Below are 26,500 nucleotides of genomic sequence, written 5' to 3' on the forward strand. Positions count from 1 at the left end.
ACCTTTTTCATCCGCCATTAGACAGTGGCTGCAGCGCCCCTATAGTTTATTGGAGTTGCGAATTAAGATATTAAAGTTGAGAATTTTTTTTAATTAAATTATTTATTTTATGAAGTTTATGAGTTTTACTGAATTTCGGACTATTTAGTCAGTTAAATTATGATTGAAAAAATGGAAAAAAAAATTGAGTTTATAATATTTTGTCCAGCGGTGCATTTATATGTTTCTCATTAATTTCCAAAAACAAAACTTTTAGCAATCACTGATGGCAACATTTATTCATTCTATTGCGTTAAATTAACATTTTCGAACGAAACTTTCTAGTGATCCTGGATTTTTAACCTTTGAGTTTATACTTTTGTCCAGGTTTCACGTAATGATAAAATATTAAATTTGCAAATTCATGAATTTTTTAATTTAATTGAAAAGATGTACTAATTTTAAAACTATTTCTTCAACTATTCATATTCACTTCAATGAAAATAATTTAAACTGAGTCATGTTACAATTGAAACAAAAGAAGAAAAAAATGAGTCTATAATTTTGTCCACCACTGTATGTCGAGACCACCTAACATGACCAACTTTTTATTTTCGCCGTACTCATTCGTCATATATCACTCAATAGATTTTAGCAGGGCGCGTAGATGGGACCTAGATTACAAACACTTAATTCATTAAATATTTTACTTTTTCAAAAGCACATTAAAGAAATGATTGCAAGCTATGTTAGTATTTTGAGGTCACATGGAACAAATGAAGGAGAAAATTTTGTTCTAAAAATATTGTGAGTTTTTAATACGTTTTGCTTATTGAAAATGACGTAAAGGAATGAATACAAGCTATGCATGATAATTTTAATGCTAGGTGGAACAAACAATCGAAGTTATCGATTTCAAACCGTAATAGAATTATATGACTCACCTTTATTTGACATTATTTGCTACAGCATTAACCAGTCAAATATTCAGTTATGAAAATTATATCTGAATAATAAACATATCACTATGGTATTAATTATTTCTGAAAACAGTAGAACTGGAAAGAAACGAGCTAGGCGAACCGCAATCCAAAGTTACAGCTTGTTGGCGGGGGAAAAAATCGAGAAGTCGTTCTGATTCTTGCTGCTAGACGGCAGTCGTTCGAAATTGCAAGAGAAGTGAATTATTATGGGACAATACATATGTGTATTTTATCCGGTAAGGAATTTTTAATTAAAAGTTTCACTGCGGGTTAGATGCGGTGGAACAGTCGGAATAGTTCATTGAGAATCCCCCCCCCCGCTCCCGCTCCATGTAGTTACGTTATTGCTGCAGTGAAATTTTTAAAACTATTTACTAAGGGGGGGGGGAACAAATGCATATTTTTCTAGTTTATTTTACAGCTTTTATTTAGTGCACCTATTTTTTACGGAAGAATGATTTCTAATGGCGTTTTGAGCGGTTAAACGAAACTTTTCACCTTTTCACGATAGCCATTTTGATGACCGAAATTTTAATAACTCTAAAACTACTTTTCTTCGGAGGAAAAATCAGTCTCTGTTAAATAGCTCTTTTAAAGCTCTTTCAGATGATACACATTAATACTACACTATAAAGATCTGTAATGTAGTTCTAAGCAGTTAAACGTACGTACTTACCTTTCCAGGCAGCCATTTTGATGACGTTAATTGTAATAACTCTTAAACCATTTGTGATAGGAAAAAAATTCAATCACTATTGCTCTTTTAAAGCGCTTTTAAATGATATACTTTAATACCACAATATTAAGATCCATAATAGAGTTCTAAGCCGTTAAACGAACGTACTTTTCTTAAAAAGGCGGCCATTTTGATGACGTTATCACAGGGGGTTCATGACCTCTGATCAAATGCCTCTCGGCGGATTTTTGTTCTTAGATATGTACATAGGCATTGTGCAAAATTTCAGACTGGTATCTGGAAGTGAAATGTTTGGGTATTTTTATCACAAACTCCGCGGACTAGTGGTTCTAATAAACTGAACAAAAATGAACATTTTAAAAATTGGCATTTTTAAAAAAAATAAAAAAATAAAAAAAACTTTCTTTTTCAAAAGACTGCAGAAAAAAATCTAAAGCACATATTTTAAAATGTTGCATATTTTTTTAAACAAGAAAAAATACCCTTTCAAATAAAACAAACCGCAACAAAATATGTTTTACCGTTTCTGAGATAATGTACTTTAGAGGTTTTGATGAAAATCCCAAGTGTGAAATCATGACAGGACCACCATCTATGGCGGCATGAATCTCGGCCCAGGAATATTTTTGGGGCAAAAGAAAAACAAAACAAAACAAAAAACGTATTTCTTAAATTGTTATAAATTTTAACATTTGTTAAATGTTTATCTTTAATTCAAAAAAAAAAAATCCTAGACCACCAAGTTACGCCCCTTGTTGAACTGAAATGGACTCCACCTTTTGTATTTTGTGGTGCTACCATTATTTTGATTATTGTCACAAATAAAGGTACCTTTCCCAGATTTCACAAACACATATAAAAAAAAATTATGGTAGAACTTTCCTTACCCTTAAATTTGATACTGAATTGACTGTTGTGACTTTAATCAAACTGGGAAACAACATCGGATCCCGAATCGGGAACACTGGAATGTTGTTTCCGACCAGGTCCCAGTTGCCTTCTTCTGTGTAGAATTTGATGGCCATTCCCCGCAAGGTTCGTAATGAATCAGGAGAGCCTACTTCGCCATCTGTGGAAAGCAATTATTATGTTAATAGAATGGGTGCTTGTGTACAAACGCAACCATGTTGGTGAAGTGTTATTGTGCTGGTAGAATACATCCTAAATGAAACACAATTTTGTATTTCTTGAACCAAACTTTTAATACATTCACTTTTACATGTATTGCAATTAACAACACTTTGCCAAGTTGGTAAAGGTTGCTGTAATACACAAGTACCATCAATACTTTTGTGTGAGTTGCATACCTTTAGCACTGCAACACACAAACACGCACACGAAAAAATAATAATAATTACAAGTGCAGAAATATTTATTAGCTTTTACCACACTTGAAACTATCTCTGTTAATTATAACAGTAAAGTTTTACTTTCACTCGAAGAATGTAGTTCAAATATCAACAGGTTGTGGGGAACCCCCAGAAATTGATCTGTTCCATGAAGTTTGAGACGGGCCTATCTGTTCTCAAGATTTTGAGATGCCATTCAGCAGTTTCGTTGCTTTTGTTTAGAGCCCAGTTTGCAAAGCCCTCTCGCTTAGCTAAGCCATTTGAGCCAGACGTTATGCATTGATTACTTGTGCGTACATAATTTTAAAGCAACACGAAGTGTGCGACACATCCATGTTTTCAATTAAATATACAAGTTGGGACAGTCGAGGCTCGTTCAACCACTGAACACGCTGGACCGGTCTCGATCATTTTAACACTATTAATATTTTTCATTATAATTTATGACTAACAGACAGCCTTTAATGTTCCAATGAATACCTGTTATGAAATCACATGGTACAGTTATATTGAACACTTTTATTTTAAAAACAAATTTTCTTGTTGTTTTGGAAGAGTTTGAGTAAGTATGTAGTGGTCTCGTCAGATTTTTTTAATTTCAAGGAAAATGACGGAATGACTGGAGCGGAGCAGCAATACTGCCTCACATTTTGCCAGAAAGTGGGCAACAGCCAGATGGATATTATTCAGAAGGTTTACATTACTTTTCACCGACTTTTAAAATACCCCCCCCCCTTTTAAATATATCAAAAGATAAAGTTGAAAATGAAAAACGGCGGGGGGGGGAGGAAATTTCAAGTTGACTAAAAGTAGAGTACTCTATTCCAAAGATGCAGACGTCTTTCGGTGACGATTTTCCAAAATCTACCACACGCTTGATTTATTGTGTTTCTAGCAAAAATCCCAGACTGATGTCGCTCAAGAGGTCCCTAATTCGCATGATATGGCCCCTGCTACTTCTGGCTGTTCTCCAAACTCAAAAATTGATTGAAAGGTACAAAATTTCAGACATAAGAGGAAATATCGCTGCACGACAGCCAAGCTAAACTGCTTTCTGAAACAGGCTTTATCGGAATGTAACCAACAATGACAGCACTGTTGAGAGAAGTGTGGTGAGTCCTAAGAGGATTACTCTAAAGGGTATTAGTTTTCTAACACTCCAGGTTTTACAGCTTTTTTCCTTTGGCTAAAGTCGGATACTTTTCTGACAGACCTTCCACATATACCGTAAACTGGGGCTATTTGGACCCAAAATTTCCTATTTTTTGCGAGTTTTACACTGATCGTTTGGTTAAACTCATAATGTGCACTGATTACCTTGTTTTTACCACTTTTCAGACGTTATGCTACCACCTTAAGCCTTTTTTAAACAACAATTTTAACTCTTTATATATTTTTTTTCTATTTTTAAAAATTGGTTTCAAGTAGCCCCGCGTTAGGGCTACTTGGTCCCACTCAGCAAATCCATTAGAAAAAGCTGTAAAACAGATGGTGGTATCAAGAAGGACCAATGATTTTGAAAGAAAACTCAAAACACACATTATAGTGAGCAAACTATTTATATAAATTTCAAATTATTTACATAAATAAATATAAAATCAACACATCCATAAAAACATATTTTTAGGCAAACATAATTTCTTAAATAGAAATATAATCTAACTGCAGCTAAAACCAATTGAAATGCTCGATATTTAAACATTAGAAAGAATGAAAACTCCTCTCTTTAATGGCTTGAGTGAATTTCTTTTCTCTGATATTTAATACCTGCTTTTCCTCGCTACAAATACTACAGGATGCCCAGGCTTGTTTTGTGAGCGATCTTTTAGTTTCTTTTTTCAAGTTGATATACTTAGGCTAAAATGGACTGCTACCACTTTCTAAGATATTTCTCCGGAATTAATTGAATCTGGACACAATTGTAATTTTTCCTCTTAATAATCCGCATATTTCCTACTTCAAAGGGTTCTCTTTTAATTTCGGACCCTTTTTATCCACAAATCTTCAAATAAACGGGTATAAATAGTAACTAAACTCTTTATTTTAAAAGATTACAAACCTTACTTAACATAACTTAGTGATGAAATGTGGTCTGGAGCTGCTTAACGCTGGGTTCAAGTAGCCCATTTTATGGCAACCAGTGCACTTTTACTGACTTATATTAGTTACTGTGTTAATTATATGGCTATAACCTTAAAACACTGGTTTTTATTTGAGAAATGGAATGAAAACAGAAAACTATCTTCACCTTGATGACATCAGATGTTTCCATGAACTTACATGTGAAAGTTTGAGACACTTAAAACAACTGTTTAGATAACTTGCAATCATAACTTCAATCAGAAAAAGGCAGGAATAGTAGAAACTTAGTCTCATGCTCTAGTCTCTGCCTAGTACTGCTACCTGTTATAGAGAAGGATTTTTAAGTCTATACATTGAGTTTTATAGGACCAGGACGGATTTTAAACACTTTTTTCTCATGGGTTCAAGTAGCCCCTGGAGGCTCAAGTAGCCCCAGTTTACGGTACTGTAAATTAAACTAATTTAGCTTGCTGCTTAACGAAATTTTTATTTGCGACCGTAATACTTTTTATATTGTATGTTAGCCATAAACTAAAAGTTATTTTTCTCTGCAAAGTAGTCTGTCTTTTCTGTAAGACTTTTGATCAATTTTCGCCACGTTCTAGCTATAGTTACATATAGAACATCATAATAACTTCAAGGGCACTTATGACTCCCTCCCTCTTCGTTTTGATTTTTCTGCTCGTTCTTTGGTTGATGATCTTAAGATCCTGATTGAAAACCAGAACCAAGAACCAGAACCAGGCTTAGTTGTTCCAGGAAAACAAATAATATGGGAACTTACTTGTTGTGGAGAACCTGACAGCAATTGGAGTTCTTTTCCCGATTCTGTTGAAAAGTTTCGCTTTGGTGTAGTGAGTGACGTCATCGGTGACTATGAAGTAACCAAAGGCTCCGTTTCCTTTGCCATGAACCACTCTATCCGGGATTCTTTCCCTGTGAAATTATACCGTGAGAATGAGTCTTGACGATACAGTCCTGCTATACGTTCCATGTGTTTGCTGGAAACTATTTTCCTAGTTTTCGCCTACGCGAATATTGACTATAGAATCGATAGTACATGAGATGACATTCACGGCACAACATAAGCATTTGAATCTTAAACCGACAGCTGTATTAGTGTTACGAGAATACCAACAGTGCCACCTATCAGAAATACAGTCTGCCCACGATTGCTATGGAATGGGCAAACGTTCAGTTAGGACGAGAGAAAGCGTGTGGTTCACTCATTTTAATGTAACTAATTAATTTAGACACTTATACTTATCTACAAAAGTTTTCATCTCTGAAAACTAATAAATGCGTTCATTTTCGCCTGTAAACCGGATATCTGCTTTTCCATCTCATCAGTGGTCAGACGCATTGGACACTACGGTAAAAACACGTACCCTTGTGTCCAAAACTGTCCAAAAGTGTCCGAAACTACATTTGTAGAGAATGTAGTAGAATTGTATTTTGTGAGAAAATATGAAAAACAGAACAAAATGCGTCAAAGTTATATTTTATATTGAATATTTATTCAAAGAAGGGAACAATCAAGTATAAATATACACTGGTTGACAGTTGCTAAGGACGAATGGCAACAGCAGCGTTAGCAACCTCAAAATGCAAGGCAAGGAAATATGGAAATAAGCATACGTTCGGGACACAGTAAGACGTGTTGTGAGTATGCAAATTTTAGATTCACGATGTTGCTGGTCACGTGATAGCGCTGATAAGCGATATAAAAGATTTGGCGAGTGATGAACATTGTTGTTCAAAGGCAAAGTTTGACGGGAAAGAATTCATTGACGAACTTGCATCATTCGGTGTGTCTTCCCGACATCCCTTAGATGATTTTATGGGTGGCCGTGTGGTTGGCAACATCGAAGAAAGGCAGAAAATTTTAGTTGTTGTCAGGGAATTTGACGTCAGCCACAGGGTTCTAGAGTTTGAAAACCATTTCAAACAATGGAATTTGTAGAAAATGTCACGGGAGAGGTCGTGTACTCATTACAACGTCAGCAGAAGACTGGTACTAAGTGCTAGTAAGGAAAAGGAACCAGTGCAGCACAGTTACTGAGGTAGCAAAGCAGTTTCCTGCTGCTACTAGCAAGCAAATATCCCGAAAAACTGAAGCCAGACGTTTGCATTCAGTAAGACTATACGCCCGTCAGCTTGTTTTGTACATCCCACTATCTACAAGTCAGTGTTTTGCTCCTTTGTAATGACGTCTTCAGCATCGCAATTGGAGAGAAGTCGACTGGGCTTGTATACTATTCTCAGATGAAAGCAGGTTCAATCTGTCGTCTAACTGGGGACCACAATTAACCCGGCATGAGGGTAGTACAGCATACAAGCCAGCAAACATAAAAAAGGACTAGTATCCTACAAGTTGTGTCATGGTTTGAGTAGGATTATGATCAATAGCCGTGCGTCGCACAGTGTGGCATAGTGGGCAAAAATCCACCGAACTCGCGGGTTTTGAGCTAGGATCTTCTATTATGGCTCAAAATGCGGCAAAATTCTTCGACTATTTCGTAGTGGTGCTACAATTTTGAATTTCTTAACCCCCTAAGCCCCGCAGAGCTCAGAATGGACCCAAGTCGCGATTTTGAAAACTAAAAAGTATGACCATATTTTTTTCCTGATATGTGGCTCAATGCTTAGTAAAACTCGAGGAATCGGATGATAATACCCAACTTTTGATCGCTGCCGGGTGTTTAGAAATGCTTTTTTCCACCGTATAAATCATTAAAAACATTATTTTTCAGGTTTTTCCGTTGAAAAAATGGGTTTTAACAGTCTTCACACATGTCCCGCGCAAGAACAAATATATTTTAATTCCAATCTACAAGTTTTCAATCATTTTCCAAAGTTCAAAAGGCAAAAACCTCCCTAAAACACCGAAAAATTGCCCTAAGTCCGAATTTTAGCTCGAGATCCTACCATTGTCCACGGGAATGAATCCGTGCAACAGCGGCAAACAGCTTATTTTATATGTATACATTTATATGTATACATTTTGAGAATAAATCGTCTGCGTTCGAATAAAGACCTTTACATTTAAAATTTCCGAATGATTTTGATGTTTTTAAGAAAATTTAATATATTAAAGTAACATTTGAGCAAATGTGTAGACGCAAAATTAGTATGTTTGTCTGTTTCCTCGGAATAATCGTAATATTTGAATTGTAACTCTATGTTCATTCTTTTACGTAAGTGTTCTTACTTAAAATGTAAAAACACATGTTAAAATTTTAATGTGTTTTAAACTAAACAATTAATGCTCAGATGAACCCTTTTAGCCCAGTTTTGTTCCTAACAACATCATTTATAGGTTATAATACAGCTAAATTTAAGGTAGGGATGAAAGGATTAATGAACTTATATGATTTTACTTCACTCTATTTAATTTAAAAAACAAATATTCACAAATATATATCCATTAGCTTTCACTTTCTGTTTGAAAAACAGTAAAGACATGTTATTTTAACTTTATTATAAAGTTTTATTGAATTTATATTAAAATTTATGTTGTTTTGTTGGTCTTACACACAGAAACTAATTTAAAAAAAATGTAATTTACATAATTTGTTTAAATACTTATTTATGTAACAGAGGACAAAGTTTTCTATTTTGTATACTTATGTAAAAGAGTGAACATACCTGTTACAATTCGAATATTACGATTAATCCAAGGAAATAGACAAACATACTAATATTGCGTCTACACATTTGCTCAACTGTTACTTTAATACATTAAATTTTCTTAAAAACATCAAAAGCATTCGGAAATTTTAAATGTAAAGGTCTTTATTCGAACGCAGACGATTTATTCTCAAAATGTATACATATAAATGTATACATATAAAATAAGCTGTTTGCCGCTATTGCACAGATGTATTTCCATGGACAATGGTAGAATCTCGAGCTGAAATTCGGACTTTGAGCAATTTTTCGGTGTTTTAGGGAGGTTTTTGCCTTTTGAACTTTGGAAAATGATTGAAAACTTGTAGGTTAGAATTAAAATATATATTTATTCTTGCGCGGGAAATGTGTGAAGACCGTTAAAACCCATTTTTTCAACGGAAAAACCTGAAAAATAATGTTTTTAATGACTTATACGGTGGAAAAAAGCATTTCTAAACACCCGGCAGCGATCAAAAGTTGTGTTTTATCATCCAATTCCTCGATTTATACTAAGCATTGAGCCACATATCAGGGAAAAAATATGGTCATACTTTTTAGTTTTCAAAATCGCGACTTGGGTCCATTCTGAGCTCTGCGGGGCTTAGGGGGTTAAGAAATTCAAAATTGTAGCACCACTACGAAATAGTCGAAGAATTTTGCCGCATTTTGAGCCATAATAGAAGATCCTAGCTCAAAACCCGCGAGTTCGGTGGATTTTTGCCCACTATGCCACACTGTGCGTCGCTCATGTGCTTCCAAACAAGACTATGACGGTTCGCTATACATAAATGTTGTTCTGCCGCCTCATGTTTACGTGTTCCGTGGTGCTGTGACCGATAAATTCGTTTTCATGGATGGCAACGCAATATTTCATCTAACAATCTCTTTCCCGGAGTGCATAGCTCACTCAAAATATTCAACCCATCGGATGGCCAGCACGTCCTATAGATCTGAATCATATTGGAGATGTTTGTGATGCTTTGGGGAGCAGTCTTGCTGGTCGACAACGCCCTCCAATAAGCATTTACACCCTTATCCATGACTGACAGAAGAAGGAGATAAATTACTACAACAGCTGCTGGATAATGTTGTGTAAAGCATCACCTGGCTTGAAGATGCTTGCATCGCTCTCCATGGTAGCCATATCCAATATTGACATCTTACGCCGGAACGAATGGGAGCAGTAATTACATTTTTTCACTTTTACGTAGACAGCCCAAAGTTACCGTTTTGTCCTCTGAACACTTTTCAACGCCTTTTGGATTTCAGAGCACAATAAATTATCGTTATTTCATTTTCATTCTAAGTTTTTCGACATTTATGCGTGCGTGCAAAAAAAAAAAAGTTCAAAATATAGTGCAACAATGACTTTACTGCAATGATGATAATTTTTTGTAGTTACTGAACGTATTCTATTAAAAATATGAACTAAAAAAAAGTTAGACAAGTTTTAAAACATAAGTGTATATGTTTAATCATCCATTTATTGTTCTTTAATCTGTGATTTAAAAAATCTGTGATTTATTAAATGTTTGTGGAAGTTTTTATGTAATCAAGTTGTTGGCAATTTTTTTGCGTAAAATATTTTTTAAATGAACATTTCAGGGGAAAATATTATCAAATACCTCATTAATTAAACCTTATTAATATTTATATTTATGCGTTACGAATATTGCAATAAATAGGATTTTTTTGGATTACATCCCCTTAGCTTTAGCATACTTTTGGGCAGTTTAAGACACTTTCAGACAGTTTTACACAGTTTTTGACGTCCAAAACCAGTTTCGGATAGTCCAACATCCAACCCTAACTACGCTTGAATAAACAATTTGGCGTCTGTTTATTCAAGAATGATGGTAAATTCGGTATCATGGGTCATATAGCAGAACCGTATTCTCTCGACAAGATCAAAGAAGTCATGTATTTTGTAATGAAATTTCCTACTGTGATATGTCAATTGAGAATAGATAAAACGTAGAGAGAGAGAGAGAGAGAGAGAGAGAGAAGCCTTTTTCACACACACACACATACATAAAGTACTGGAAGGTTCACGCAAAACGTGTGTTCTGTCGTCGTAGTTGAGCAATGTGACCGCATCGGTGCTTTAGGTTTTCCTAACCAAATGATCAGAAAGTACCATACCTAGCAACATTTGTTTCTCGGCTGAAATCCATCTGAATTTTGGCATCAATGTTAAGAAAACTTTAAGATTATGTAACTAATCAGTATATTGTTACAAATTCTGTAAATAGTAATTGTTGTAGTAACGTAACCTGTAAATAGTTTCCCGTAATGAATATACAACCCCTTAACATATGGCTAAAGTATACAACCCCCTATTCTTTTTTTTCTTATTTTATTCACTGATTTTATCAATGAAAGTGTAGTTGTAGAACGTTGTAGCATTTTCTGGAATCTTTGAGAGATTTCTTTTTGTTGTGTATATAAGCCGTTAGCGATGGATAAAAAGTTTAGTTTCGATTGAGAATTGGTACTGAGAGTGTGTATTAGCTCTGTTTATAGCGAGGCATTTCGCTGTGTTGTTTTCGTATTTGGAAGTAAATACGAGTGTAATCGTTGAGTTTACGGTGTTGAGTGATATTTGCTTAATTGCTGGTGATTATTTTAGCAGTTGTAAACGATTTCTCCTGTACATAGTGTAAATAAAGCTCCTGTGTTTTTTATCAAGAACTGTGTCTTCATTTCAAGAAAGTGGAAGTCGCACCGAATCCGTTACAATTCGGCGCCCAACGTGGGACTTCTTCTGGACTTTCTTGGAGTAAGTGTGACTTTGGACATTTTTTCATAAAGACTGTTTGAATTTATAGACTTTGTTTTTATGGTGAGTACTCGCGCAATGGATGACCAATTAAAACAACTTCTGGAAGCAATTAATGCTGTGAAAAGTGACTTGACTGGAAGTTTGGCGGCTAATCAAGAAAAATTAAAAAATGATATGGCGGCTAATCAAGAACAATTAAAAAATTATATGGCGGCTAATCAAGAACAATTAAAAAATAATATGGCGGCTAATCAAGAACAATTGAAAAATGAATTGGCGGCTAATCAAGAACAATGGAAAAGGGATTTAATGGTGCTGAAAAATGATTTAGCTTCTAACCAAGAGGAAATTAAAAACGACCTTACTTCGGTAAAGACTGTGATGGAAAATAAATTTAATGAGATAGAGCATCGAGTTAATGCTTTTGATGAAAAATTTGAAACAGTAGAAAACCGTATCGCAACAGTTGAGAATTATGTGGATGAGAAAATTAAAAACATGGAAAGGAGATTGGCGACCGCGGAAAGCAGCTCTGTACAGTTTGGCGCTCCCACATCGGTTGCTCGACCGTCCGTTAAACTTGCCACATTTGATGGGAAAACTTCGTGGCAGGTTTATACAAAACTCAATTCATGATAGTGGCGGAAGCGAACGGATGGGACTCTGCTACCAAGCCCTGTCATCTTGCAGCATCCCTGAGAGGTGACGCAGCGGACATTCTCCAGACCCTTCCGGACAGCCAGCGCCTGGATTTCGCCGCCCTCACATCTGCGTTGGAGCTTCGCTTCGGTGAGAAGTGCCAGAAAGATTTCAGCCGACTCCAGTTGAAGTCCCGTTTCCAGAAAACCGGGGAAACCCTGCAAGAGCTAGCGGCGGACGTCGAGAGACTGTCTCATCTTGCTTTTTGCGACTGTCCTGCGGATGTTCGAGACAACCTGGCACTCAACTACTACATCTACGGGGTTCGAGATCCGGAAATCCAGAAAGCTTTACAGATGGCGAATGTCAAAGATCTGAGTTCTGCTGTTGTGTATGCGATGAAGTTGGAGGCTGCACAGCAAGCAACCCGTGTGAATCGCCATCCCATCCGAACTCTAGAAGCTGATGAGTCTGATTCCAGGTCATCCCATCTCGCTGAACTTGAGAGACAGCTCGGTGACTTGGCAAGACATCTGAACAGCATAACAGCCCAAAAGAAACAAGAGCAGAAGTGCTGGAAATGCGGTAGTGAAGGGCACCTGCGAAGGAGTTGTCCTGCTCGCCAAGCTACGCGAGGGAAAGAAATCACCTCCACCAGAGCTCTGCAGATTTCCTCTACTAGTAGTGGCAGTGATGGACTTTTCATTTACGCCCATGTAAATGGGAATTCTTGCAAACTGATTGTCGACACTGGAGCATATGTGACAATCGTTAGGACAGACGTGGCTCGTGAATTTGGATTGAAACTGTTGTGGACATCGCCACGCGTAAGTCTCCAGACTGACAGGCGACAAAATCGAGATTGAGGGTAAAGTGGGCTTGGAAATAGTGTTTGGGAATGCCACCTACCATCATACGGCTTTCATTGCGGATATCACGGACTCCTTCATTCTCGGATTGGACTTTTTAAAGAGATACGACTTCACCCTTGACTTCAAGACTAATGAACTGCACTCGATGAGAGAAGACATAGCCATCTTCAACGTTGAAAATGATGTAAAATCCGCTCATCAAATAATAGCCCAAACAGATTTATCGATTCCCTCAAGGTCTGAATCATTAATACCTGGCTCCATTAAAGAAAGCAATAGTTTACGATTTGGACTCATTGAATACCCTAACCTAAGCAATAGCCTAAAAGGAGTGCTGGTAGCATCTACGCTTGTGGACCTTTCTAAGGATGTAATTCCTGTGAGAGTCGCCAACGTGAGTGAAAGGCCAAGAAATATCCGGAAAGGTGAAGTGTTAGCAACTTGTACTCCAGTAAACTGCATCATTAGAAGAATCAATTTCCCCGAGACTGTGTCTTCTGAGTCCTTGACTTCGAAGTTAATTGGGAGTGCGCCATTATCGAAAGATCAAAGAACTGCTGCGGAACAGTTGGTGGACGATTTCAAGCATCTGTTTTCATCTACATCGGAGGATGTTGGCCGTACGAATTTAACGCAGCACAGGATTTACACTGGAGAACACCCCCCTATTAAACAGCATCCAAGACGACTACCGTTCGCCCAGAAGGAAGAGGTTGAGACCCTCCTGAAAGAGATGCAGGAGAATGATGTCATCGAACCCTCGTCCAGTCCTTGGGCCTCTCCCATCGTCTTGGTCCGAAAGAAAGATGGCTCCACCAGATTTTGTGTCGATTACTGACGGCTGAATGAAATCACCAAGAAAGACAGTTACCCTCTTCCACGGATAGACGACACCTTGGACACTCTTTCCGGACACAAGTGGTTTTCGACCCTGGACTTGAAGAGCGGCTACTGGCAGGTTGAGATACACCCTAATGACCGAGAGAAGACAGCGTTTACAACTGGACAAGGCTTATGGCAGTTTAAAGTGATGCCCTTCGGCCTCTGCAATGCACCAGCTACGTTCGAGCGTCTTATGGAGATAGTGTTAAGAGGACTTTGCTACGAATCCTGTCTGGTCTACTTAGACGATATCATCATCGTGGGACGCAGTTTCGAAGAACATCTGGCAAATCTTAGGAAGGTGCTGCAAAAGCTTAAGAAAGCCAATCTGAAGTTAAGCCCGTCGAAATGTAATTTGTTCCGCCGGGAAGTGAACTACCTTGGTCACATCATCTCTTCTGAAGGTGTACAAACCGATCCAGAAAAGGTATCTGCAGTCAAGAGTTGGAGTCGTCCCGAAAACATCCATCAGCTGCGAAGTTTCTTGGGGCTATGCACGTACTACAGGAAGTTTGTGAAGGGTTTTTCCAACATTGCACGACCTTTGCATAAGCTGACGGAGAGCAAGCAAAAGTTTGAATGGTCCAAAGAATGCGAGGATGCATTTCTACGACTGAAGGAGGCTTTAACATCAACGCCTATCCTCGCCTATCCTCAGCCTGAAAAATCCTTCATCCTGGACACTGATGCGAGCCAAGAGGGCATCGGAGCTGTTCTATCCCAAGAAATTGACGGCAATGAACATGTCATCGCTTACTGGGCAAATGCTTATCAAAGTCGGAGCGAAATTACTGCGTCACCAGAAAGGAGTTACTGGCTATAGTGAAAAGCTGTAGAACACTTCCATCATTACCTCTACGGTCGAAAGTTTCTGCTTCGGACAGATCATGCGTCGTTAACTTGACTTTTGAACTTCAGGAATCCAGAAGGCCAGATAGCCAGGTGGATACAGCGGCTCCAGGAATATGACATGGAGATTAAGCACCGAAAAGGGTTGTCTCACGGTAATGCAGACGCTTTATCAAGGAGACCCTGTCCTGAGAACTGCAATTATTGTTCCCGAATCGAGAGACAGTATGGAAAGACTATTCCTACTGCCTATCAGGTGACAGTGACTCCAACATCTTCAGAACCTGATCCATGGAGTGACGACCAAGTTCGAAAAGATCAACTTGAAGACCCCGACATAAAACCAATTTTGGGGCTCATGGAGAGTGACAGTCAGCGACCTAGCTGGCAGGACGTTTCCATCTTTAGTCCTGCAACAAAAAGATACTGGGCTTTATGGAATTCACTCCATTTACGAAACGGCGTACTGTACCGAAAATGGGAATCTGATGACGGCAAAACGTCTAGGTGGCAGTTACTACTTCCCCGATCAAGGATTTCAGATGTTCTGAAAGAAATACATAGTAGTGCGACTGGAGGACATTTTGGTGTGTTGAAAACCCTCAATAAAGTTCGGGAGCGCTTCTTCTGGAGTAAGGCGAAGGATGACGTGGAGAAGTGGTGCCATTCTTGTGACGCCTGTGCTGCTCGTAAAGGACCGAAGAAGAGAAGCAGAGGGAAGCTACATCTGTACAACGTTGGAGCTCCTTTCGAACGAATTGGGATCGACATCCTGGGTCCTCTACCAAAAACTGCTGATGGGAACAAATACATTTTTGTTTCCATCGACTACTTCACCAAATGGCTGGAAGCATATCCCATTCCAGATCAAGAGGCTACCACCGTAGCAGAGACTCTAGTCCAACATTGGATCTCGAGATATGGAACACCTTTGCAGATTCATTCCGATCAAGGGAGGAATTTCATCTCTGCTGTGTTTAAGGGCCTATGTCAAATTTTCGGAATCGAGAAAACTAGGACAACACCACTACACCCACAATCGGACGGCATGGTGGAGAGATTTAACCGCACAATCCTGAATAATCTCTCGCTTATTGTATCCAGAAATCAACAGGATTGGGACAAGAAGCTACCTTTGTTCCTGCTGGCCTACCGCAGTGCTGTCCACGAGACTACCGGATATGCCCTATCTCAGATGCTCTTCGGACGAGAGCTTCGGCTACCTTGTGATCTCGTCTTCGGTCGTCCTCCGGATGCGCCTGCATCGCCTGAGAAATACATCCAGAATCTCCAGGCCCGGTTGGAAGACGTTCATAACTTTGCACGGGAGCGAATCAACATCGCGGCAGAGAAGATGAAGACCCGATACGACACAAGGTCTACTGGACATGAATTCAACGAAGGCGACAAGGTTTGGTTATGGAATCCCATCCGACAGAAAGGTCTGTCACCCAAATTGCAGTCGCATTGGGATGGACCCTACAAAGTCCTTAACCGACTGAATGACGTCGTAGTGAGGATCCAAAAATCACCTAATGCAAAACCTAGGGTTGTACATTATGATCGGTTAGCCCCATACTATGGCCATAGTTCATGAGTATTACGTAAACAACCATGGTTAATAACATAAAAGTTGTAGATAATTTTTTTTTTTGCTTTTAATGTTTAGTAATATTTCTTGTTATTATTGTGTTTCCTATGCATTATTGGTTATTATTTAATGTGTGTATTTGTGAACTTGTGATAGAAGTTTGCACCCTTTCTGGGGATTGTACTGCCCGGGACGTGCAGTCCTTGGGAAGGGGGCAATGTTACAAATTCTGTAAATAGTAATTATTGTAGTAACGTAACCTGTAAATATTTTCCCGTATATGGCTAAAGTATAAAACCCCCTATTCTTTTTTTTTCTTATTTCATTCACTGATTTTATCAATGAAAGTGTAGTTGTAGAACGTTGTAGCATTTTCTGGAATCTTTGAGAGATTTCTTTTCGTTGTGTATATAAGCCGTTAGCGATGGATAAAAAGTTTAGTTTCGATTGAGAATTGGTACTGAGAGTGTGTATTAGCTCTGTTTATAGCGAGGCATTTCGCTGTGTTGTTTTCGTATTTGGAAGTAAATACGAATGTAATCGTTGAGTTTACGGTATTGAGTGATATTTGCTTAATTGCTGGTGATTATTTTAGCAGTTGTTAACGATTTCTCCTGTACATAGTGTAAATAAAGCTCCTGTGTTTTTTATCAAGAACTGTGTCTTCATTTCAAGAAAGTGGAAGTCGCACCGAATCCGTTACAATATTATTAAAGGAAAAGATGATGGAATTTAGAGATGAAACAAATTTTATTTTCGTCCGGATAAATTACAACAGGGTAGTTCTGGACACAAAAGATCAGTGCAGTGGAAGATCTTTATCTTTGATATAAAGAACAAATTAGGCAATATATGAAGTATTAAAAGTTTTCGTACAAAAGATCGGACTGCTAATCGGTCGAAGTAGGTTTCTCTCACTTATCAGCTGGATTACAGTTACGTGGTGGATTGGCGACTTTGACTATAAACAATAGAGTTGCGTGTTTATTTGTTTACATTTTAAAGCTGCTGTTAATGTAATTTATTGTATTTTTGTTTATTTGGCGAAATATTTCAAATTGCAAAGAATTGCTTTTGTTTTTAAAGAGTATTTAGTCATTTTAGTTGAAGAATGTGTTTCTTTTACATCGGGAGGGAGGAAGGTGGGGAGGGATGAGTGACTTTTGCTTATTCAGAGAACTGTTTTTACCATTATCATTTTTTTTAAACGATATCGTTTCGATTGTTTTGTTATTTTTCATATGAGGGATGTTGCAGCGGGATTTCCCGTTTGTTCTAGATGAGTAGTTAGTTTTTTACACTTAATATTTAAGGATGCTTTTTATCCCTTGAGTATGACTGAAGGAACAAACCATCAAGTACGGGAGCAAAAATAGTTAATAAAAAAAACTGCTCAGTGGGCATTAGATAAATCAAGTTGTAATAAATATTCGCACTCTGACACCAAGCAGCTTAAAACATTTTCTTTTTACTTATTTTTTTCAATAAAACGGTTCAAACACTTGATAGTTTATTGTAATTTTTTAACTTTTCAATTTACAAAGTTTGAGCAGAACAATGTCTGTCGGGTCCTCTAGTTAATATATAAAGATGAGTACGAACGAGTTTTAAAAATCGTATACATTATAAATTAAAGTTTTTAATATTTAGGTATTTATCGCAGAAATAACAGAGCTTTTATATATGGTAACTAAAAAAAGATATAAAAGTTTGAGATTCGACGTTTTCTAAGGAAAAAGCAGCATCAATTGTAGTTTCATATTTGATTGTACGTTCTTTTGTAAATTTATCTGAAAGTAATTGTTGTAGTCGCTCTGATTTTGCATCACTAAAGTAAATTTTTCTCGTAACTTTTCACTATACTTTTTAAATCTTTCAGCATTCATCGTCTTAGGTTTTCTGCTATCAATTTTTATTTATTTCAAACGCTCTTGGTATTTTCTCTTACGTTATGCTTTTATTTTGATTTATTCACATTCAGGTAAAATTTAAATTTTTAATTAAAGCATATTCGTGAAATATTTCTGTACAAGCTAAAATATAATACATGTGCAAGTTTTCAAGTAGATAGAACACCTAGAAGTATTTTAAAATTCAATAAATACGAAAATTAAAATCAACTGTTTGAGTTAAACTAAAATTTTGTTATTCCGGAACGGTAAGTCTTATCGAGTTGAAACTTATTTTATTCGATTAAACGCACTAAAACATATTAAATGCACCGATTTTTAGAATTGAACTCGCTCTACCAATGGAAAGATTTTTTTTTTTTCCGAGAAGAAAAAAAAAGACTACTTTTTTAGAATTAGCCATACACAGCCATTTGTAAGAAAAGTACAATTATTATCACAGAAACTAACATCAGTTTTATTTCCTTAGGATATACCAGTCCGAACTAATTGTCAAGTGTAGGCGACTCGAGAAACAATAAAATAAAATAAAAGTTTAGTACTTCCGAACTAACCGGTCAAAGTGTGCCATTTCTTCCAGGTACCTGCTGTCTTGCATCAATATCGGTCCTCTAGGCCCGGCCGTAAGCGAATTGAGGTGATCATCGATAGGTGTCCCGATCTCGGATTTCAGCACGCCGTAGGGAGCCTATCGAGAAAAATGAAGCATATAAGCCTTTGAACAAAGTCCTGATAGACTTAGCAGAGGGTTGCTTCGTAACTACCAAAATGAAACGAGATTTTCTTTTATAGTCCCGGTGCAATCCGTGACATCCCGAATATTAGGGGAGTTAATGCTTTTTATCGCGTTTTTTTTGGGGGGGGGGAGGAGAAATTTTTTGCGTATAATTGAGCCAATAACAACCGGTTATCGCCGATAAAAAATAGGGTGCAAAGTGAAATGAGACGACCTGTCAGTTAACAACGAAGAAAGTAGCAGGTCTTTCCGTAGTTTTTCTCGCGATTCCAAAAGACTAGATAATATGATCTATACTGGTACTCTGCTTCCTGTGTAATGACAGACAAACTCTCTGTGCTGGTTTCGCACCGACGGTGACGGCAACATTATTTTTATCGCATTTCCCGTCATTGGCCTACATTTAAAACTAGAGATACATTAATTTATTTAATACACTGAGAGAGAGAGATCTTGACCTTATTACATGAATTGTATTAGCGCCTCAGACGTGATGTGTTAGTCTCTGCACAGGACCACAAAGTGCTAAAATTTGAAAAGTAAATTATGATAAAACTTAAATTCTTCTAATTGTAACTCCAAACAAAATGGGTCCCAGGGATGAAATTCATGAATAATTACAATGTGTGCTGCTTCTGAAGGAATTTATTGTTACTTTTATTTTTGCTCACAGACGTGACCTTAGTCAAGGTGTAAACATTTATTTTGAAATCACCTTAGTTTATAGTAAAAGATTTTGTGTTGAGTATTTTGAGTTACTTGCAATCAAAAATTCTATTTATTGAACTCATGTAATGCTTTTTCTAATAATTATAAGCCTGAAAATTTGGATTATTGTCAGTCCACAGATGAGATGACTTTTTCACCATCTGTGGACACGTTTTTGATATTTTTTTTTAAAACTCTGTTTAGAATTTCTACGTTTTTTTTTTTTTTTTCATTTTTCTAATTATTTATAATTCATTCATTTCAATTTTTAAAACAACAGTTTTTTTACAAATATCATATGACACAATTTACTGCTTTTTCTGCAAATGACTCGCTGTTTCTTTATACTACCGCTTTTTGTATTAGATTTTTGACCTTCTCTTTCAATTTCCCATATACACTGGTGCACAAAATTAAGAGATGTAAGGTATTTTCGCGCATTTCTCGGAAAATATCTCATAAAACCTGGATAGTTGGTTGCCATATAATGGTACTATGGTGCTGATGTTGCTGAGATGAGTTTACGTATTCTTGTGTGAGTTGCTAAAGCAGCCAGAGGTATAAAAGTCTAGAGCCGGCTGCTCAGCTCATTCCACTCTATAACAGAGTAGCTAGTTGTATTGTGTTTCTTGAACAATCTTGCCGTTTTTTGTTGATTTTTAGGTGAAATGAGTGAACATCGTCGTTTAGACCAGGGCTTCGCAACCGGTGTGCCGTGGCACACTGGTGCGCCGCGACAAGGAACCCGGTGTGCCGCGGTATTTTCGTAGTTATATAAAAAGAAAGAGCCTTGACGTATTTCATTTTAAAGTTACACGACCGAATAGCGTTTGTATCGTTCTGTAACTTCTCAATTCACCCCTTCGATCATGTGCAATAAGGCATACCCGACAAGGAGAGAGGCGGGGTTTACTGCCCCACCTCTTTTAAACTTCTTGTGACACTATAGCTTTCAGTTTTTGAAAACGGATTTAAATTTCCACGAAATCAACAAATTATACAGAATTTTTCTAAGTCTTTCGCAAACGGGAGTATCGTTCCCTCCCACAGCTTTAGCTTTCGTTTTCCTCTTTTCGAGGTTCGATACTAATTTCGTTTTATCGTAATTTCTCAAAGCTCGGTTCTGAGACTTAGTAAAATAGAAATTAAAACCATACACTGTTTCCTCCGTCGTGAAGATCAGCTGAAGTCAGCTTTGGCCGAAGTCGTGACAATCGTGAATTTCATAAAATCGACGCCCCGTAATTCTCGCCTTTTCTCCATACTTTGTGAAGAAATGGGGACAGATCAACATCTTCATGTAGAGATTCGCTGGCTTCAAGTGGTGAGGTACTATCAAGAACTTTTGAATTGAGGGGAGAGGTACGACAGTTTTTGATTTTAAAAAACGAAATGCAGTACGCCAGTTTGTTACAAGACAAATATTGGTTGGCAAAACTAGCGCACATGGCTGGCATTTTTGAAAACCTTATCAAATTGAACCTGAAAATGCTAGGACAAGGAGAAAATTGGGGTTACATGTATGGACAAGCCAAACGGGTTCAAATCAAAAATTCAGCTGTGAAGAGAAGAAGTAGTTCGTGGCTCATTGGACATGATCAAACGGACCGTCAACATGGTGTGTGAAGAAAATGGCATGGGAAAAAAGCTGCTGAATATGGTGGCAGATCATTTAGTCATACTTCAGAACAAGTTTAAGTACTATTTCAAGAATAGTAACATGGAACAGTATGACTGGATTCGCGATCCATTCTCTTCATCTGCGGATGTATCAGTTAAAATCTTTTCTCTGAAGGCGCGAGAAGAATTTATGGACCTCAAGAGCGACCGTACTCTTATTAAACTTAAGTTGAGCGAAGTGCCCCTGGACGAATTTTGGTTGCTGGTTAAAAATGAGTATCCCACGATCTCTTGTCTTGCTACTGATGTGCTGCTACCATTTTCAACTACATATATTTGCAAACTCGGCTATTCAGCCTTCGCACTTATAAAAAGAAAAAAAAACAGTTAGAGATCATCTCTAAAGAGCCTGGATCAAGAACTTCGTGTAGCTCTTTCCAGCAGAGAGTCGAACATCAAACGTCAAAAATTAGTGTCCAACGGAAGTTAGGTGATTGATTTTAATTTCTTTCTTGCTTCTTTCATAAAACATTATTTGATAAATCGTTTAACTGCAGTTTGCACTTTAACGATATGTTTGATAGAAATGCTTTGAAACATATGAAGCATAATTTTCTGTAAATAGCTATAGTTTTGTTGTTCATTATCAACCGCAATATTCAAAATATATCTACTTTCTAAATAAATTGAAATACACTACGATAGCTATAATTGTTTCATTTATGTGAAAAAGGTCCCCCCTCCCGTCTTTTTACCAGTGAATGATAAAACATTTTTATATTACCATTGCGAAATTAAGTTCAGTGTGCCCCGTTGATCTAGGAATTTCTTAAGTGTGCCGCAAAGTAAAAAAGGTTGAGAAGCACTGGTTTAGACGAAGGTATGAGGTGGATAATTACGGGTAGACTTGAGGCAGGAGAGTCCCAAGCTCAGGTTGCTAGAATAATAGGTGTAACTCCAGGTGTTGTATCGAATTTGTGGAGTCAGTTTAAAAACAGTGGGACAGTGTCCACAGAAGACCAGGACAAGGTCGTCCGACAGCAACAACGTCCATTGAAGACCAGTATTTGTTACTTGCAGCCAAGAACCAGAGGACGTCTACAGCGACACAACTGTCTAGGGACCTCGCTGCTAGCACAGGAACATTAGTTCCAAGGAAGACAGTTGCCAGGAGGCTCGGTGAAAGAGGGTTGTATTCCAGGAAGCTCGCCATTTGCATCCCACTCCCTCCCTTCCACAAAAGTGAGTGTGTACAATCGTGCAGACAGCACCAAAACTGGAAGCAGTTCAAATGGCCTAATGTTTTTTTCACAGACGATTCTAAATTCAGTCCTGATTCTCGGTGGATATTCATATGGAGGGAACCTGGAACCCGATACCATCCCAGTAACATCATGGAAAAGTACCATTATGCTGATGGAGGAGTGATGGTTTGGGCAGGGATCATACAAGATATGCGCAGACCACTCTATGTGTTTGACACTGGTTGTGAGTGTCGAGAGGTACAGGGAGGAGATATTACAACCCTATGTGCGTCTGTTCAGGAGTGCTGTTGGCCCTGAATTCGTTTCATGGACGACAATACTAGACCACATAGAGCAGTCCTAGTTGAGGAGTATCTGGAAAGCGAAGATATTCATCGAATGGATTGGCCAGCCAGATCTCCTGACCTTAACTCCATTGAACACGCTCGGGATGCTCTTGGGAGGGCTATTGCGATACGCCAGCCCCCACCCAGAACCATTCCGGAGTTAAAAACTGCTCTGGTGGAAGAGTGGGAGGGTTTTCCACAAGCACTTCTTAACTCTCTTATTAACAGCATGTATACTCGTTGTGCATGCTGTCTATCTGTCAGAGGTAACCACACACCATATTAAAGGTGGCCTTACACCATACAAGCCTCACTTTCATCACCCTCTTTCATCATGAATTTCAGTCCACATTGGACTGTTGGCAATAACTCTTGCCAATGAATGACATTTGAGTTTTTGCTTTGCACACATTATTGTGATGCAATAAGTTATATTCATACCAAGTTTCATTTATTTTTGTTCAGTATTTCTCGAGATATGTAGGAAAATGTCTCCCATCTCTTAATTTTGTCCACCAGTGTAGTTAAGAGCAAATAACTTCATTTTCCTTATTTACTGGGATTAAGTTTATCCTTAGAACTTAATTTTATCGCAACAACATCAGCATTGCGTAAAACATTTGCGTGAAAAAAATTATTTGCACTTTTTTGACATTGTTGGCATGTGACGCAGTTTTTTTGCTCTTCGCTATATACGAATAGATGCTTGTTTACCATTCCGTCTATCTCAAGGAATTATATTTTTTACATTTTTTAACTTAAGCATATGAATAGATGAAACTTGAAATAAATTTTAAACATTTTTTTTTTATTATTATTGATGGAAAAATCTTGTAACAGCGCCTATTTTAAGCCACGGGATTATCATTTTCCCAATTTATATTTTAAGTGCAAAATTTTTTAAAAGCACGTGATAGCTCTAATATTTCCTAAACTTTCTGGTAACTTTCCGGTTGTGGAATATCTATTCCACTAACAGACAATAGATATTCAGTGTTATTCTGCTTTTTGAGGCATTAGTTGTATCTGAATCACTGAATACCTTTTTCCATATTCCGCCTTGCATTAAGCAAAATAGCTTACCATCCTTTCTTTGAGACTTCCATTTGGACAAACCTCCCCTGAAAACAGAAAAATACTTTTCACTTTAGACAAATCGTGCGCATATATAATTAAAAATAAATTTTTATATATTCAAAAAAAAAATCCTGTAGTAGAAATCAACGAACTTTTTAATACATAAATAGAAAAAAAAAATTTCGTTCGGTTCCAATTGTTCCACACCAATGACATTGATAGTTGATGAAATTTAGTACTTTGAGCACATTCAAAATATATTACTTTAAATAAATTTCATATTCAGAGAAGAATTATTTATTTTGTTTTGCCATTCTAGTGCAATTGTGACGTTTTTCATCTCTCGTACGACAAAAATGTTCTTCCGTAATATATCAAAAACAGATTTATTAGTTGAAAGTAATTCATTATTAAACTGAGCAATTGAATTTCAAAATTTTGTTCATCAAAACCGATTAATTTCATACATTTGAAATGAAAGCACACAGTATTTACAGTGATATCCTCCATTTAAGAATGATGATGTACCGTAAACGCGAGCTACTTTGGCCGAGATTTTGGAACTTTTCTCATTCTTTTCTCAATAATTTTGTAGCTAATTCATATTTCCAAGCTGTGGAAACTTGCTTTACACATTTAGAAATCTCTTAATTTAATTTTTGACTTGTGATCAGTTTATTTTCAAGTATTTTTACCATCTATTATTATTTTTTATTTGGGCCAATGTTACCCTTGCGTTTGGGTTACTTTGGCCCAATGTGATTTTCCCTATTTAAAATCATTGTAGAACTAACGAAAGCCAAAGATAAACATGTGTTCACCAGAAAAACTATTTATTTGAAAGAAAAATATGTTTTACAAGAAGTTTGAGTCACAATTATTTGTTTTAAGGAAAATTATTATTATTATTATTTTAAACGTGTGTGCACACCTAGTTATTGTCTAAAAATTACCGACGGAGAACAGTCATCTTTTCATATGTTTTAAGGTTAAATAATTTTATTAGGATAATACCATTCGTAAAACAAAGGATCCTAAATTTTCGGTCACTTCCAAAACTTTTTGGTGCGTTCCATGCTCTCAACATTCGCTCCTTCTTCTCTCGCATAAATAGCTGCTATCTTTTTGGAAACCTGAGCTCATTCCATTCTACAGTAATAAAATTTCGTACACTTTTAAACAAATTTAACAATGTTTTTAAGAAGTAGATGCAACTGAATAAACCTTTTTCTAAACCTCCTCCTGCAACTTTTAATACCTCTTCATTTTCCACAATGAAAGTCATGTCACTGAGCCCTGATAAATTGAGTCTGCAATCTCTGTCTCTATCCGTTTCCGATAATTCCAAGTTTTTTCTTGTGTTTTTCCTGTTTAGAATCTTTGTTTTAGCTATTCTTTCCTTTTGCAAATTTCTCTGGCGGATGTTTTCAAGCTTTTATGCTGGATCAAAGTAGGTCGTAATTTTTAGGTTAAGAGATATGTTGTCATTGTCAAATTCAAAAAGAAAACTTAAACAGAAATAGGAAGTACAACTATGCTACGGCATAGGGCTGCTGAGAGCCAAGGTGGATCCCTTGTCAGTTTGTCCGCCGTGCGCCCTCCCCATTAAACTAGTTAAAGTTATAGAACTCCGATCAAGAGCAGGGCCCCTTCAACGGCCGGGCCTCTGGTTTCTGACTAGGCCTTTCGTTGCCCCTGAGTATGGAATCTAAAACGCGCTTCTTCAAGTATCTCGAAACCTCAGTCCTGCAGATACTGCGCTTTACTTTCCCACGGTAATATAAACATGTAAAAGTCTCTTACCTTTGATGACTTGTATTGTTAGCAAAATAAAAATGAGCATCTTCATTGAATAGAATTGAGCCTCATGCAAATTGGAAGGAATATTAAACACCTCCAGTTTTCAAACGCACTATTCAATTCTCTTTCATCGCGTGAAAAATGACTTCGAGATTTTATGGCCGGTTTATTTTAAATTCATTTCCCAATTAAGGCTGCAGCTGTCGAAGTACATACTGTTTAAATGACAGTAATTAAACGTTTTCACTCCTGGTTGATGAGTCCAAATTTAATGGTTTATGACCGTCAAGGTTGTATTAATATTTCTTCTCGCACAGAACTGTCTTATCATTTTATTCTGAACGTATAGAGAAGATAGCTTTTATTTCGTGGAGATATTTGACTTTAAATTGATTTTAACGTTTTAAGTTGTGCTGAACAAGTTTATATTTATGGATATGGTTATGTTTCTGGAAAGGTGACACCGTTTTTGAAATAAGAACCATGTAGTCATTCAGGGAAATTTGGTCAAAACATCTGTATTTCAAACCGCATACTCATATTGAGCAATCACAAATTGCCTTTTATCCCCACTTGACAAAAGTTGATGTTGCTCTGATTTTTCAGATTGCCATGACGATGAAAATAAGCTAACTCGTCGTTTTAATATTTATTAGGAAGACAAACTTTCGTCACCATGGC

At 37.1% G+C, this 26,500-nt stretch overlaps 1 protein-coding gene across 1 annotated transcript in view; it reads right to left on the reverse strand.

Moving 5' to 3' along the window:
• Positions 1-25,974, reverse strand: part of LOC129231363 (catalase-like) — an 83,937-nt gene extending 57,963 nt beyond the window's left edge. Inside the window, exons 1-5 of the mRNA XM_054865662.1 lie at positions 25,823-25,974; positions 24,026-24,063; positions 18,842-18,975; positions 5,875-6,026; positions 2,547-2,728 (exon numbers count right to left, since the gene is read on the reverse strand). Of these exons, the coding sequence (XP_054721637.1) occupies positions 2,547-2,728; positions 5,875-6,026; positions 18,842-18,975; positions 24,026-24,063; positions 25,823-25,868 (552 nt within the window). The 5' untranslated portion in view covers positions 25,869-25,974. The remainder of the gene's footprint in view (positions 1-2,546; positions 2,729-5,874; positions 6,027-18,841; positions 18,976-24,025; positions 24,064-25,822) is intronic.
• Between the last annotated feature and the right edge of the window lie 526 nt (positions 25,975-26,500).

The sequence above is a fragment of the Uloborus diversus genome, chromosome 1, assembly GCF_026930045.1.
Source record: "Uloborus diversus isolate 005 chromosome 1, Udiv.v.3.1, whole genome shotgun sequence".
In the NCBI taxonomy this organism is placed as follows: domain Eukaryota; kingdom Metazoa; phylum Arthropoda; class Arachnida; order Araneae; family Uloboridae; genus Uloborus; species Uloborus diversus.